At 66.4% G+C, this 13335-nt stretch overlaps 2 protein-coding genes across 3 annotated transcripts; both read left to right on the forward strand.

Annotated features, from left to right (window-relative positions):
* The first annotated feature begins 5 nt into the window (after window positions 1–5).
* On the forward strand, window positions 6–13264 carry ANAPC2 (anaphase promoting complex subunit 2). Of its 2 annotated transcripts, XR_002340977.1 has the most exons (16): window positions 6–165; window positions 442–1064; window positions 2008–2140; window positions 3063–3237; window positions 3618–3737; window positions 3976–4093; window positions 4595–4776; window positions 4977–5118; window positions 5441–5516; window positions 5605–5808; window positions 9098–9227; window positions 9448–9683; window positions 9780–10011; window positions 12530–12665; window positions 12895–12924; window positions 13035–13264. XR_002340977.1 is itself a non-coding variant. In XM_021081169.1 (13 exons), exons 1-13 carry the CDS (start codon window positions 61–63, stop codon window positions 9990–9992), a joined length of 2457 nt encoding a protein of 818 aa, XP_020936828.1. In that variant the 5' UTR covers window positions 6–60; the 3' UTR covers window positions 9993–10034. The 2 variants fall into 2 exon arrangements, 1 of the variants encoding a protein (XP_020936828.1); XM_021081169.1 differs by lacking the exons at window positions 12530–12665; window positions 12895–12924; window positions 13035–13264 and having other exon boundaries at window positions 9780–10034.
* TMEM210 (transmembrane protein 210) lies at window positions 10296–13264 on the forward strand. Its single transcript, XM_021081196.1, has 4 exons — window positions 10296–12387; window positions 12530–12665; window positions 12895–12924; window positions 13035–13264. Exons 1-4 carry the CDS (start codon window positions 12258–12260, stop codon window positions 13213–13215), a joined length of 477 nt encoding a protein of 158 aa, XP_020936855.1. The 5' UTR covers window positions 10296–12257; the 3' UTR covers window positions 13216–13264.
* Window positions 13265–13335: the final 71 nt, after the last annotated feature.

The following is a 13335-nucleotide window of genomic DNA, read 5'->3' on the forward strand; positions in this document are numbered from 1 at the left end:
CCCAGCCCTGCGTCATCTCCCCGCGCCACACGGGGCGGCTCTGGGAGCTGGTGGGCGCAGATGGCGGCGGCGGAGCAGCAGAACGACCCCGGGCCTGCCCAGGAGCTGCTGGTAGCGTGGAATACCGTGAGCACCGGGCTGGTGCCGCCGGCCGCACTGGGACTGGTGAGGCCCGAGAAGAGGGCGGCGGGCCCGCGTGGGGTGCCCAGGACCCTGCGCGGCCTCTCCTCGGGTTTCTACGGGTCCCTGTGCCGCTTTTCTCCAGACTCCCTCCTGGTTCGACAGCCCTTTCCGAGAGTCGGCCGTGCATCCCTGCGACGAAGCGCAGCGGCGTTTCCGTGGGCTCCCCTCCTCTCTGCCTTTCCCGCCTTTGCCTGCCAGTAACCGTCTTCTCCATCTCTGCGTGGTGTTTCCTTCCACTCACAGTTTTCTGTAATCCAGGCATCCTCCCGGACCAGCGGCGCGGTCCCTCCAAAGGAGGAGGAGCTCCGGGCGGCGGTGGAGGTTCTCAGGAGCCACGGACTGCACTCGGTCCTGGAGGAATGGTTCGTAGAGGTGCTCCAGAATGACCTGCAGGCCAGCATCGCCCTCGAGTTCTGGAATACCATCTCCCAGCGCGAGAACTGCGCGGACGAGCCCCAGTGCCTTCTGCTGCTCCTCGATGCTTTCGGTCTGCTGGAGAGCCGCCTGGATCCCTACCTGCGGAGTCTAGAGCTCCTGGAGAAGTGGACTCGCCTGGGCTTGCTCATGGGCACTGGTGCCCAGGGCCTTCGCGAAAAGGTCCACACCACCGTGCGGGGCGTCCTGTTCTTTTCCACCCCCAGACCTTTCCAGGAGATGATCCAGCGTCTCTATGGGCGCTTTTTGAGGGTATACATGCAGAGTAAGAGAAAAGGGGAAGGGGGCACAGATCCTGAACTGGAGGGGGAGTTGGACAGCAGGTACGCCCGTCGCCGGTACTACCGCCTTCTGCAGAGCCCGCTGTGCGCCGGGTGTGGCAGTGACAAGCAACAGTGCTGGTGCCGCCAGGCGCTGGAGCAGTTCCACCACCTCAGCCAAGTCCTGTGAGTACTTGCACCTGCGTTGCCTGTTCCTCCTGGCTCCTGCTTGCTCCTCTGGAGAGAGCTGGCGAGCCGGCTGGGGGCGGTCTCTGTCACCTGTCCTGGAAGTCAGGGACATGGCCACAGGAGGGGCTCCGGGAACATTGTGCTGGGAGTTTATGCCTTTCCACCTGGTCACAGGCGTGTTTGTCACTCACACTAGCTCAGGGTTTCACACGTTGCTTCCGTTAAGACCGACAGGATCCCAAATTTTCTGGGCCCTACAGCGCTCTGCTGTGCCTTCTGTAGCCTGTCGGGGTGGCGGTGGGGGAATGACGTTTATCCTGCCTGTACTCGCGAAAGATGGGCTTGCTGTTCTTCTGTCTTTAAGACAAGTTAGGAGATGAGCCCGACAGGCTGGGCGAACAGGTTGCTTTTGCGGCCTTTGAAAGGAGAGGACTTTGTTGGTGTCACAGCCAGGTCTTGTCGTGTGGACCCTCTGCTCTCAGTGGCCACTTGGGACAGTTTTGTTCCTTTCAGTGAAGGGGCAGCAGTGCAGCTTTAGGCTTTGGGCTGGACCGAGGTGTGGCCCATTACACAGAACCTGTACTTCTCGGGAGTCTTGCTGTCGCAGTCACGACATGCGTCGATGACTCAGGCAGCTGCAGTTATTTGTATGTGGCCAGAGTAGTGCTGTATTTAGCCGTTGTCTGAGGGCCCCTTCCAGGAGAGGCGTCCTCGGCCCCAGCAGCCAGCCATGGCGATTACGTGGGGGAGGCCCTCGCCCCAGCCTGGGCAGAGGCCCGCAGGGGAGGGCAGCAGGGATTTGCCAGTGCTTTGTCCTCCTGGCGGCTTTTCCTCTGAGCCCATGGAACAGCTGTGCCCCGGAGAGGGCGGCCCTGGGGAGGCGGGGCGAGGGCGGGTGCATGTGTGCTCTGTGGGCTCCACGGCCAGGACCCCCCTCCAGACACAGGCTCAGTCTGCTGGAGCGGGTCAGCGCGGAGGCCGTGACCAGCTCCCTGCGCCAGGCGACCCGGGAGAGGATGGAGGACCGCTGCCGGGGCGAGTACGAGCGCTCCTTCTTGCGCGAGTTCCACAAGGTGAGGCGCCTCGGGCTCTGTCCCCGGAGACTAGGGTGGAGGTTTCTTGGACTTAGAAGGGGCTGGTCTGGAGTTCCCGTCGCGGCGCAGTGGGTAACGAATCCGACTAGGAACTGTGAGGTTGCGGGTTCGATCCCTGGCCTCACTCAGTGGGTAAGGGATCTGGCGTTGTCGTGAGCTGTGGTGTAGGCCGGCAGCTGTAGCCCTTATTAGACCTCTAGCCTGGGAACCTCTGTGTGCCTCGGGTGCGGCCCTAAAGAGACAAAAGAAAAGTGGTCAGTGTGTGGAGACTGGGGTGAATTAGCACTTTGCTGGGGATGGAAGCTGTTTTGGTGCTGGGTGGAGGCTGGCCATTTTGTGCCCACCCCGGTGACAGCGAGGAGGCGTCTATGCCGTTGCCGTGAGGTCTGTGCAGGATCACATGGCTGGAGGCAGTGCCAGGGCCTGAGGTGTCCCACTGAGGGGGCTTCGGGATATCCAGGCTGTGGGGCGTGGTTCAGGGCTCTGCTCTGGGGCCCACCACGCTGCTCCCACTTCCCCTGTCCCCTCCCCCGCGTCCTGGCCTGGGTTTCCTGACTGTGGATGAGCTGCGCGTGGCAGTGGTGTTTAAAATGAGCATGCCCGCTGTGGGGTCTGGTGCGAGCCCAAGGCCCCAGGGAAGGTCTGCCGCGCCCAGGCAGCGGTGGGGGACACGCGAGGCCTCCGTGCCGCAGCGCCTCCTGTCAGCCCACCTGCCCACCCTCAGGGACGTCCTGCCAAACGCTGCCTGGGGGGCTTGCTGGGTGTGTCACCCGCCGGGTGTGTCTGTCCACCCGGATGTGGCGCCCTGCATCAGGGCCACTGTTGGCAGAGGTGAGCGTGGGTTCCGGGTGCTCTGGCCTCGGGGATTCCCCCCCACCCCACGGCTGTGCTCTCCCCCCAGTGGATCGAGAGGGTGGTCGGCTGGCTGGGCAAGGTGTTCCTGCAGGAAGGCCCCTCCAGGCCCGCGTCGGCGGAGGCCGGCAGCACGCTGCGCCGCTGGCGCTGCCACGTGCAGAGGTTCTTCTACCGCATCTACGCGGGTCTGCGCATCGAGGAGCTCTTCAGCATCATCCGAGGTCAGCCCCGCCCGCCCGGGGCACCTTCCCAGCCCCTCTGTTCTTCAGCTCTTGGCAGGGGGTGCTGTGGGGGGCAGATCTGGGCCTTGGGGTCTTGAGCAGAGCTGGCCCCAGCCCGGGGTCTGGAGCCTGGTCTCTGTTCTGGGCAGGCCCTTTGGGCAGCTCTGGGCTGGCTCTGGGCATCACTTTGTCTCCCCGGGGTGGCGGTGGTCAAGTGTGCGGGCGCAGGAAGCGTGAGGGCTGCACGAGGCCCGAGCAGGCGCCTTGCCGCAGCCCGCAGAGGCCTGGCTGCTCGCTCTGGGCTGCTGCCGAGCGTCTTTCTACGTGCACAGTGTGTGCGTGCCCGTGTGCGTGTGCCAGGACCAGGCCTCTTCCCACAGACTTCCCAGACTCCCGGCCGGCCATCGAGGACCTCAAATACTGCCTGGAGAGGACCGACCAGCGGCAGCAGCTGCTCGTGTCCCTCAAGGCTGCTCTGGAGACGCGGCTCCTCCACCCAGGTCCGCCGCGGCTGCCGGCTCGCCCATCATCTCGGGGCCCAGACCCGGGAGCCAGGGGTCCAGGCTCCCAACCCCGGGGCCTGCGGCGGGTGGGGTGAAGAGGCGGCCCTGGGCACTCCTGGCTCAGAGTAGCCCCTGCCCGGGAGGGGAACGTGGAGGGGGCGGCGGCGAACACGGGCCGCTCCCCGCCCATCACCTGGGTCTCCCTCCTGTGACCTTGGTCCCCCCACCCGGCCAGGCGTGAGCACCTGCGACATCATCACCCTGTACATCTCTGCCATCAAGGCGCTGCGCGCGCTGGACCCATCCATGGTCGTCCTGGACGTGGCCTGTGAGCCCATCCGCCGTTACCTGAGGTGGGCCCCGCGGGCCGACCCGGGCGCTGCCCAGCGTCACTACGCACCTCACACCCCCACCCCCGCCCTGCGCAGCGGTGCCTGGCCCTCACTGGGCTCCGGGCTGAGCAGCAGTGAGACGCCTCGTGTTCTGCTTTTTCTCCCGCGAAGGATAGACTCCGCTTGTCTGTTGGAGACAGAGTGTGTGTCTTATGTGTCTGTGTGTGAGAGAGAGAGCAAAAGAGCGCGCGAAGCGGGGTCCCGCCCAGCCACCCAGTGCCTGCGGGCAGCATCTAGAGCTGGCCCGATTCACGGCTGCTGCCTCGGCCACCAGTGGCCTGGCCTTGGGTCTGTGTAGTCCTTGGCTCCTGCTCTCGGACGACCGTGGCTTTCTAATCAAGGAGGGGGGGGAGCGGTCACACAGGCTCACCGTTAGCATGTGGCCGTCGGCTGCCGGCTGCTGGCGTCACGGGGGGTCGTGGGGGCCGGCGGGGCCGGCAGTGAGGCCCTCGCACCTGGCAGGACGCGTGAGGACACGGTGCGGCAGATCGTGGCGGGGCTGACCGGGGACTCGGATGGCACGGGGGACCTGGCTGTCGAGCTGTCCAAGACAGACCCGGCAAGCCTGGAGACCGGCCAGGACAGCGAGGACGACTCTGGCGAGCCGGAGGACTGGGTGCCCGACCCTGTGGACGCAGACCCAGGTCAGAGCCTGCCTGCCCGCCGGGCTCCAAGCTGTGGGGCGGGTGCAGCTGGGCCAGCGCTCTGCTCTGTTGGTTGCTCTGGAGCTTGAGGGAGCCCGGGGGCTGTGCCCGCCTCGGCCTGGCTCCCCAGGTGCTTTGTGTGCCTCGGGCGGGCCCCGCCTCCATCTCCGGAGGCGCCAGCGGTGCCCTGTGCCGTGCAGGCAAGTCCAGCTCCAGACGGCGCTCCTCGGACATCATCAGCCTGCTGGTCAGCATCTACGGCAGCAAGGACCTCTTCATCAACGAGTACCGCTCGCTGCTGGCCGACCGCCTCCTGCACCAGTTCAGCTTCAGCCCCGAGCGGTGAGGCCTGCTGCGCCCCTGAGCCTCGGGAGGCAGGGCCTCCACGGCGTCTGTCAGCCCTGGGGCGCCGCGCGCGGGGCCCCTGAAGCCTGGCAGGGTGGGCCTGTGCTCAGCTGCTGCCCCGGGGGGCCGGGGGCGAGGGGCTGTGGGACGCGGGACTTCCTGGCCTCCTGGGGATGGGGCAGGCGCAGGGCTCGGCCTCGCCTCCTGCCCGGGTGTGTCCTGCCCTGGGAGGGCGGCTGCAGCCCCTGGGGACACAGTGCATGGCTGCAGGGGCTGGCTGGGTGGGCACGGCGCCCCCTCTGACGCGGCGTCCTTCCAGGGAGATCCGCAACGTGGAGCTGCTGAAGCTGCGCTTTGGCGAGGCCCCGATGCACTTCTGCGAAGTCATGCTCAAGGTGGGCGCCCGGAGCTCCCCGCCGCAGCCCGGCCCCCGCCCCGCGGCCCCGGCCGTCACGAGGCCCCGTCTCCCCCCTCCAACCCCAGGACATGGCAGACTCGCGCCGCATCAACGCCAACATCCGCGAGGAGGACGAGAAGCGGCCGCCGGAGGAGCAGCCGCCGTTCGGGGTTTACGCCGTCATCCTGTCCAGCGAGTTCTGGCCGCCCTTCAAGGACGAGAAGCTGGAGGTCCCGGAGGACATCCGGGAGGCGCTGGAGGTTTACTGCAGGAAGTACGAGAAGCTCAAGGTACTGCCGCGCCTGCCCCCTCGGCCTCAGGACTAGGGGCCGCTGCTGTGCTCACAGAGTCGGGGGCCAGGCCTCCCCCGGGGGTGTCTGCCCGGGAGCCGCCTCCAGGGTAGCCTCCGGTTGCGCCTGAGGCGCTTGAGCTCCGTGACCCTCCCCATCCCGCGCCTCCGCGGCTTCGTCCCTGGGAGCTGCTCCTTGGGGTCAGGATGCCCCAGGATCGGGCGAGAGTGTGAGGGGGGCCCCTCGGCCGAGTGTCTCCCTCATCCCATCCGTCCTGGGGCCCGGGTCGGCGTCTGGGGCAGAGGCGAGGGTGGGTGGAGCCTGGCCTGGGCGGGGTCTGCGGCCCGGAGGACCCTTCCTTCCCCGGAGGGCTCTGCGCAGGCGCCTCGGCAGAGAGGCGGGGCCAGGAGGCTCTCCCGGGTTTCTGGGCGCAGGTGGAGAGGCAGGTTCTGGCCCATCAGGCTGACTGGGGTGTGGGGCCCGCGTGGCCACAGGTCTCCAGGGTGCAGACCCCCAGCCCTGGAGGGACCTGGGACACCCCTGGAGATGGGGGGCCAGAAGTCAGGGCTCGGAGACCCCTCGCACCGGAGCGGCAGGGCCAGGCCAGCGAGAGGGGTGGCGGCTCGTCCAGCTTAGCTGTCTAGATGCGGCTGCTGTTAAGGCGCCTCGTCCTTGAGGGACAGGACGGTGCAGGGCGGCCGGTCCCTGCGGGGGGTGGCCTGGCGGGGAGCCGGGGTGTGGTCAGCCCCGCAGGAGGGAGGTGCAGGGCCCCCCCACGCTCCCTGCTCTTACCTGGGTGTGGGGCCTTGGCACTGCACGCCCACCTTCCTGGTGGGAGATGTCTGTGTGGCAGCCCGTGTGCTCGGCGCCCTGTGCTGCACACGGCCTCCCGCTGCTCCAGCACACCTGCCAGCGGAGGCCCCACTGCCTTCCACCCGAGTTCCGTCCTGACCCAGACGCAGCCCAGGACACCTGGTCTAAACCCAGCCGGACACCAGAGTGGCCACAGCCAGCCCCGGAGCTGGGCCAGAGGCAGGCCCGCGGCCGTGTGCCTCTGACTCCCTCCAGCCAGGCTCCCAGCCCCAGGGCTGTGCCGACCTCGTGCCTCGCACCTGCCCGACTCTGGGCTGGCGTGAGGGTGGTAAAGGTCATGGCCTTGGTGCCAGAGGGCCTGCTGGTGACCCGGGCGAGCTGCCAGCCGTGTCTCCGTTTTCTCTCCACGAAGTGGGCTTGGGTCCTTGCCTCCCCACTCAGAGCTAAGGGGCTGTGGGCCGACCCAGCAGCGCCTGGCCCGGCGTGGCGGCCAGGACCGAGCCCCGCAGATGGGCCTTAGGCAGCACGGAGCTCTCGTCTCAGGTCAGGCGGCCAGAAGCTGAGGATCGGGGTCCACAGGGCTCCCTCCTGAGGCTCCAAGAGAGGGCGTCCCTGCCTCTTTCAGGCCTCACTCCTTGGCCTGTAGGCGCATCGCTCTGTCCCCTGCGTCTTGGCCCACGGCCTCTCCTGCTGTCCCTGTCCCTCTTCTTACAAGGACACCAGTCCTACCGGATTAAGGGCCCACTGTACCCCAGGACGACCTCGCTTTAACCACATGGGAAGAACTTCATTTCCCAGGTAGCTTCGGAGGCCCCGGGGGTCAGGGCTTCAGCATCTTTTTTGGGGGGGTCGCACTTCAGGCCATAGGAGCCTGTCCTCTGGACCCCCAAACCTCACATCCTTCTCACGTGCAGAGTACATTCAGCCCAGCTGAGCCTTCCTGGAGTGTTCCCCTTCCAGCAGCTCAGAGCCCAAACCTCCACATATAAACCATGTCTGCGAGCTCCCCTGTTGGACAGCGGGGTAAGGACCTGACGCTGTCACTGCAGCGGCTCAGGTCTCTGCTGTGGCGTGGGTTCCATCCCTGACCTGGACCGTCCACGTCCCAAGGGCGTGGCCAAAAAGAAAGTTTAAAGCAAACAAATAGCATCTAGGCTGGGTGAGGGGAGAACTGGGGCACAGTTCTTCAGCTGTGAACCTGTGAAGCCAGCTGAGCACCTCGCTGCTTCCCACGTCTGGTGATGGGCAGACAGCCCCGCTCCACGGGCGACAGGGAAGGGCCCGCCCCTGAGCAGGGCTGAAATCCGGGGAGGGAATTTGGCCCCGCGGCTGGGCTGGGCTGGGGCGCGCTCGGCCAGGCCAGGCATCTGGTATCTACATCTCCGAGGCTCTGCCCGAGCCGAGCCAGTCTCCTGCCTGGCCGGCCCTCCCTTTCCGTTCAGGCTGATGTCGTTTCCACTGGTAGAAAGTTCTCCGAACCCTTGTTGACCTCCGCGCAGTTCACGGTCCAGTCCCTCCATGGGGCTCTGACCGTCCTGGCTTTCCTGCTGGCGGCCGCTGCTGGTTGCTGCCACCCTGACGTACATCACCTCTGGGGCCCCTCGACTCCCCAGAGCACGTGGGAAGATGCCAGGCGCCGGGTGCTGGTTCCTGGTGCTTGTACCAATTTCTTCCTGGTTTCCCTCCCGTGGCCTGCAAACTGTAAGGAGCAGCCAGGCCACACCTTCCCGGCTTGGAAATCGCAGCCAAACGTCAGGTGCCGCTTGCCACCCTCCACGACCCGTCCCTGCCACTGCACAACAAGCTTGCCTGTCCTCCAGCTCCAGCGACAGGGTCCTCCTTTCAGCAGACCTCTTGAGGACGGCCTCTGCCGTCTCTCTACCAAGGCTCTCCGCGGGGCAATCCAGGCTTTTGGGAGCGCGCAGCTCCCAGCTCTCCCAGCTCCCCCTGCCCCTCAACACCACGGCTGCTTGCACTTTTTTTTTTCTTGAAGTTTGTAACAGCAGCACCCTCAGCCTCCTCCTGGGGCTGCTGTCACAAAGGACCAAGAAGCAGGTGGCTTAGAACGACAGGAACATAGTGGCGGAGGCCAGGGTCTGGGCTGGAGCTGTCAGCCTGGCTGTGTGCCTTCTGGGGGCCGCAGGCGAGCCCTCTTGCCTCGTGCAGCCGCAGAGGCGCCTCTGTCTTCCCCCGTGTGTGTGCAGCCACCGCGCTCTGGGCCACCAGTGGTGGTAGGTGAGGGCCCACGTTACTCCAGGACCACCAGCCTCGTCTTCACTTGTGACATCTGCAGAGGCACTGTTCCCACGTCAGGTCACAATCTGAGGTCCGGGATTGAGACGGGACGTCCCGGGGGCATGGCGGCCCTCCCCACTCGGTTGAGCTGCTGCGCAGCTCCTCTGCCTGTGGTGGTGGGGAGGGGGGCCTGAGCCAGCAGAGCAGCTGGGCTGCCTGTGCTGACCCCAGCCCTCCCCAGGCCATGCGGACACTCAGCTGGAAGCACACCCTGGGCCTGGTAACCATGGATGTGGAGCTGGCCGACCGCACCCTGTCTGTGGCCGTGACCCCTGTGCAGGCAGTGGTCTTGCTGTACTTCCAGGACCAAGGTGAGCCCATGCTCCCAGGGCCGGTGCCGGGCACTGCTCTGTGTCTGCAGAGGGCGGCCCGGGCCCAGGTGGCCCAAGGCCACGCAGGCAACAACCCCTTCCTGTGCCCCCCACCCCCTCGCCCAGCTGGGCCGTCTGAGTCCTGCTGAGCTGGGTCCCAGGTTCTGGGAGGCACGGTGGCCCCCAGTGCACCCAGTGTGCCTGCCCCCCCCGCCCACAGCCAGCTGGACCCTGGAGGAGCTGAGCAAGGCAGTGAAGATGCCCGTGGCGCTGCTGCGGCGGCGCATGTCGGTGTGGCTGCAGCAGGGTGTGCTGCGCGAGGAGCCGGCCGGCACCTTCTCGGTGGTGGAGGAGGAGCGGCCCCAGGACCGGGACAGCATGGTGCTCATCGACAGTGACGATGAGAGCGACTCGGGCATGGCCTCGCAGGCCGACCAGAAGGAGGAGGAGCTGCTGGTGCGCCGGGGGCGGGGGCGGCGCCGGGCTTGGCCCCCGTGAGGTGGCGGCCCTGCGGGGGGCCTGCCCGCCCGCTGAGCCGCCGCTGTCCCCCAGCTCTTCTGGACGTACATCCAGGCCATGCTGACCAACCTGGAGAGCCTCTCGCTGGAGCGCATCTACAGCATGCTGCGCATGTTCGTGGTGACCGGCCCCGCGCTGGCTGAGATCGACCTGCAGGAGCTCCAGGGCTTCCTGCAGAAGAAAGTGCGGGACCAGCAGCTCGTCTACGCCGCCGGCGTCTACCGCCTGCCCAAGAGCTGCGGCTGACACGCCCGCCCCGCGCCGAGTAAAGCAGACCTTTCCTCTGCCTCTCGCTGTCCTGCTGGCTTTGTGGGCCCTTGCGGGCACGTGATGCAGGTTGTCCCTCTGGCGGGGCCTGGCCCCCGGGGGGCACATGCAGGAAGCCGCGCGGCTGTTTGGGTTCCAGGCCAGGAGGGGTCCTGGCACGTCAGGCTTGTGGCTCGGCCAGGCCTGTGGCTTGGCTGGAGCTCACAGGGCTCAGCAGCCTGGCTCCAGCTCGAGCCTCACTGCTCGGGCCTTTTTTTTTTTTTTTTTTTTTGGCCACACCTGTAGCATGCAGAAGCTACCGGGCCAGGGATCCAGCCTGAGTTCAGTGACAGTGCTGAATCCTTAAGTGCTGGGCCACCGGGGAACTCTGCACCCCTCTGGCCCCAGACAGGAACCCTTAGGTCACCCTCGATCTGTCTGTCCTGAGGGTCCAGCTCCCCACGGCTGCTGCTGGGGCCTGTGGGCGCTGTCAGAACATGTGGGGTGTGTGGTGGCCGGGAGTCCCCAGTTAAGCCAAGGCACGAGGAGCTGCCTGGGACTTGCTTAGGGTCAGGTGGCTTACAGTGACATGTGCTTTCAGCAAGACCAATTCCTGGAGTTCCCTGGTGGCTCAGCGCTTAAGGACGTGGAGTTGTCACTGCTGTGGCTCACCCGGCCTGGGAATGAGGAGGTCGTGGGTGCAGCCAGAAAGAAAAAAAAGGCCAGTTCTTGCCCCAGCCCCACTACAGGGTCAGGAGCCAGCCGGGGGCCCAGTGAATCCAGCTGTCTGCGGGCTGCCGCACAGGCCTGTCGTCTCCAAGGCCAGTACTGGGTGCCAGCGTTGTCCTTGTGCTGAGGTTCCAGGAGGCAGGGAAGGCATTGGCTCTGCCAGCCCTGGGGCCTTCAGAATTGTGCTGAGCAGTGCAGCCTCCATGGCCCCGATGTTGCTTTGTCAGGCTGGAGCCGCTCTAGCCTGGTGTCCCTGTCCCCGCAGGTGACAGTGGCCCTTTGGGACGAGCGTCTCCTCTGTCCTGCCCACTGCATTCCCAGGCCTGACACCAGCTTCAGGCAGGCTGGGCCACAGCCCCCCTGCCCTCCTCTTTGGCCTGTTCTGCACGGGGGCCCTAACGTGGGTCCCAATTCTGGGGCTTTGCCTTCTTAGCCAGAGGATTCCGTTTGCCACAGAGGAAGAAGGGACGAGACGCTCGGCTTTAGCGCCGTGGGGACAGACAGGCCAAGCGCCCCCCCACCTGGGCTCCACCTGGCCCACCCCGCTGGGGCAGGCTATGCTCTTGGTCACAAGGGGGGCTTTTTGCCTGGCACTGGGCTGGCCTTGCCTTTGCCTCCCCAGCCAGGAGGCAGACCCGCTGGACTGGCCTGGCAGGATGGTAGTGCCAGCTGCCAGGCATGGACACACCTGCTCTGTGTCCCTTCGGACTTGTTTGTGGACAAGTGTGGTAAAACCCAGTGTCTCAGGTCATACATCACCCAACAGGTGCAGAGGTGTGCCAGGAGCTGCCACCAGGAGGGGCACCTGTGTGAGGGTCGGGGAGGTCCCCAGTGACTAGGGGTTGGCTGTAACCCAGTGGTGCCCTCCGCCCTGCCCCCCCGTTCCCTGTAGGGTCAGCCGTGGTGCTGGTATTTCCTCCTGCTGCCTGGGTTTGCTTGGCAGGGCCTTAGGGGAGGAGGGCGGGGAGCCAGCCTCCTGTGGGCAGTGCTTGCCTGTTCTGCGGGAAGCTGCGTGGGGAACAGACCTCAGAGGGGGCAGTGGGGTCTGGCTGTAATGACACATTTTAGCCAGAGCCTCCGGTGCTGTCTGTGTCCGTTTCTGAGCTGCCTGTTCTAGAGGGTGCCTGGGAACAGTGCTCGGCCAGTGTGGGGGCAGGCCCACCCCCAGCCGCCCTAGGTCCCTGCTTGTCCCAGTCTTGGGGGGAGGATGGTGACCCACAGCGGTCCTTATCCTGACCTGGGTCGACCACCGTGGACCCGCTGGGTTTCCCGACCACTGCCCCCGCAGCCCCAGGGCCCAGCTGCAGGCCCTGCCCCCTTCACTATGAAGCGCTGTCCCTCCAAGACCAGGGCAGCCCTGCCAGCCTCTGCCTTGGACCCGGCCAGGCACACCTGGATGACTCCCAGGCCCCTGCCCCCTGCGCCGGGGCCGCCCGCCCAGGGCGCCTCGAATCCCAGCGCCCGAGGGCAGTGCAGCGCACGGGCCCTGCCCCCGCCCCCGGCCTCACAGCCCCACTGTGAGGTCAGCACCTTCCGATGAGTTCCGTCCAGAGGTGTGCCGCGGGGCGGGGGCTGGACATGGCCCCCTGTCCCCAGCCTGACTCCTGCCTGCTTGGCAGCCCGCTTGGCCTGCTGTGTTTGTCCCTTTTGTCCATCCCTGCTGCAGGTGCCTCCTCTTGTCCCCAAGCCCCGCCCCCAGCCAGGGCCCCTCCCTCGTCCTGCTGGCCACCGGGGTGCGGGGTGGCCTCTGGGGCCATCCGCTGGCAGGTGACGACAGACCCTTGGCCTTGTGGGCCCTGTCTCTGCAGCTGGAACCTACTGCGAGTGCAGCCTTGGCCTCAGCCGCGAGGCCCTCATTGCCCTGCTGGTGGTGCTGGCGGGTGTCAGCGCCAGCTGCTTCTGCGCCCTCGTCATTGTGGCGATGGGCGTCATTCGAGCCAAGGGGTGCGTGAGCCCCGGGGTCAGGGTGGGTGGATGAGGGCCTCTGAGCTACGCTGCCCATCCCAGGCCCTTGGTCTTGCCGGGGGAGGGCCCTCTGCTCCTGGGCGAGGTCACCAGGGACTTGGGAATGGCGTTTCCCAGGCTGGACTGGGGAGAGGTGTGCGGAGCACTTCTGGGCTCTTGGAGGCCACCCCCACTGTTCCCGGACTCACATCTTATCTTTGCTCCCCAGTGAAACATGCCCTGGACACATGGACAGCAGGTGAGTGACCCCAGGGGAGGACCCTGAGGGTGAGCTGGGGCCCCTGCTGCTGGCCCCGGGGAGGGTGGCTCGGATACGTCAGGCTGCCTGACCTGGACCGTGCTGTGCAGGTTGGTGGGGCACTTTGGGGTTCAGGAGGATCGCATGGACCTGCACACGGTGCACGTGGAGTCCCACCTCATGGACCCCGACCTGGACGCCTCCATGATGCCTCCCCTGGAAGATCAAGGCCTCACAGCTATCACCATGGACTCCGGGAACCTGGAGGAGCCGCCCGCCCCCACCACCTGAGTAGGGCTTGGGGCAGCTCAGGGAGGGGAAATAAATAGTATTTAGTGCTTCTGAGCCTCCCCCTGCTGCCCCCGGGAGCCCCTGTGCAGATGCCTTCTGGGCCGTGGGAGGGGTGTGGGC

The sequence above is a fragment of the Sus scrofa genome, unplaced genomic scaffold, assembly GCF_000003025.6.
Source record: "Sus scrofa isolate TJ Tabasco breed Duroc unplaced genomic scaffold, Sscrofa11.1 Contig1206, whole genome shotgun sequence".
In the NCBI taxonomy this organism is placed as follows: domain Eukaryota; kingdom Metazoa; phylum Chordata; class Mammalia; order Artiodactyla; family Suidae; genus Sus; species Sus scrofa.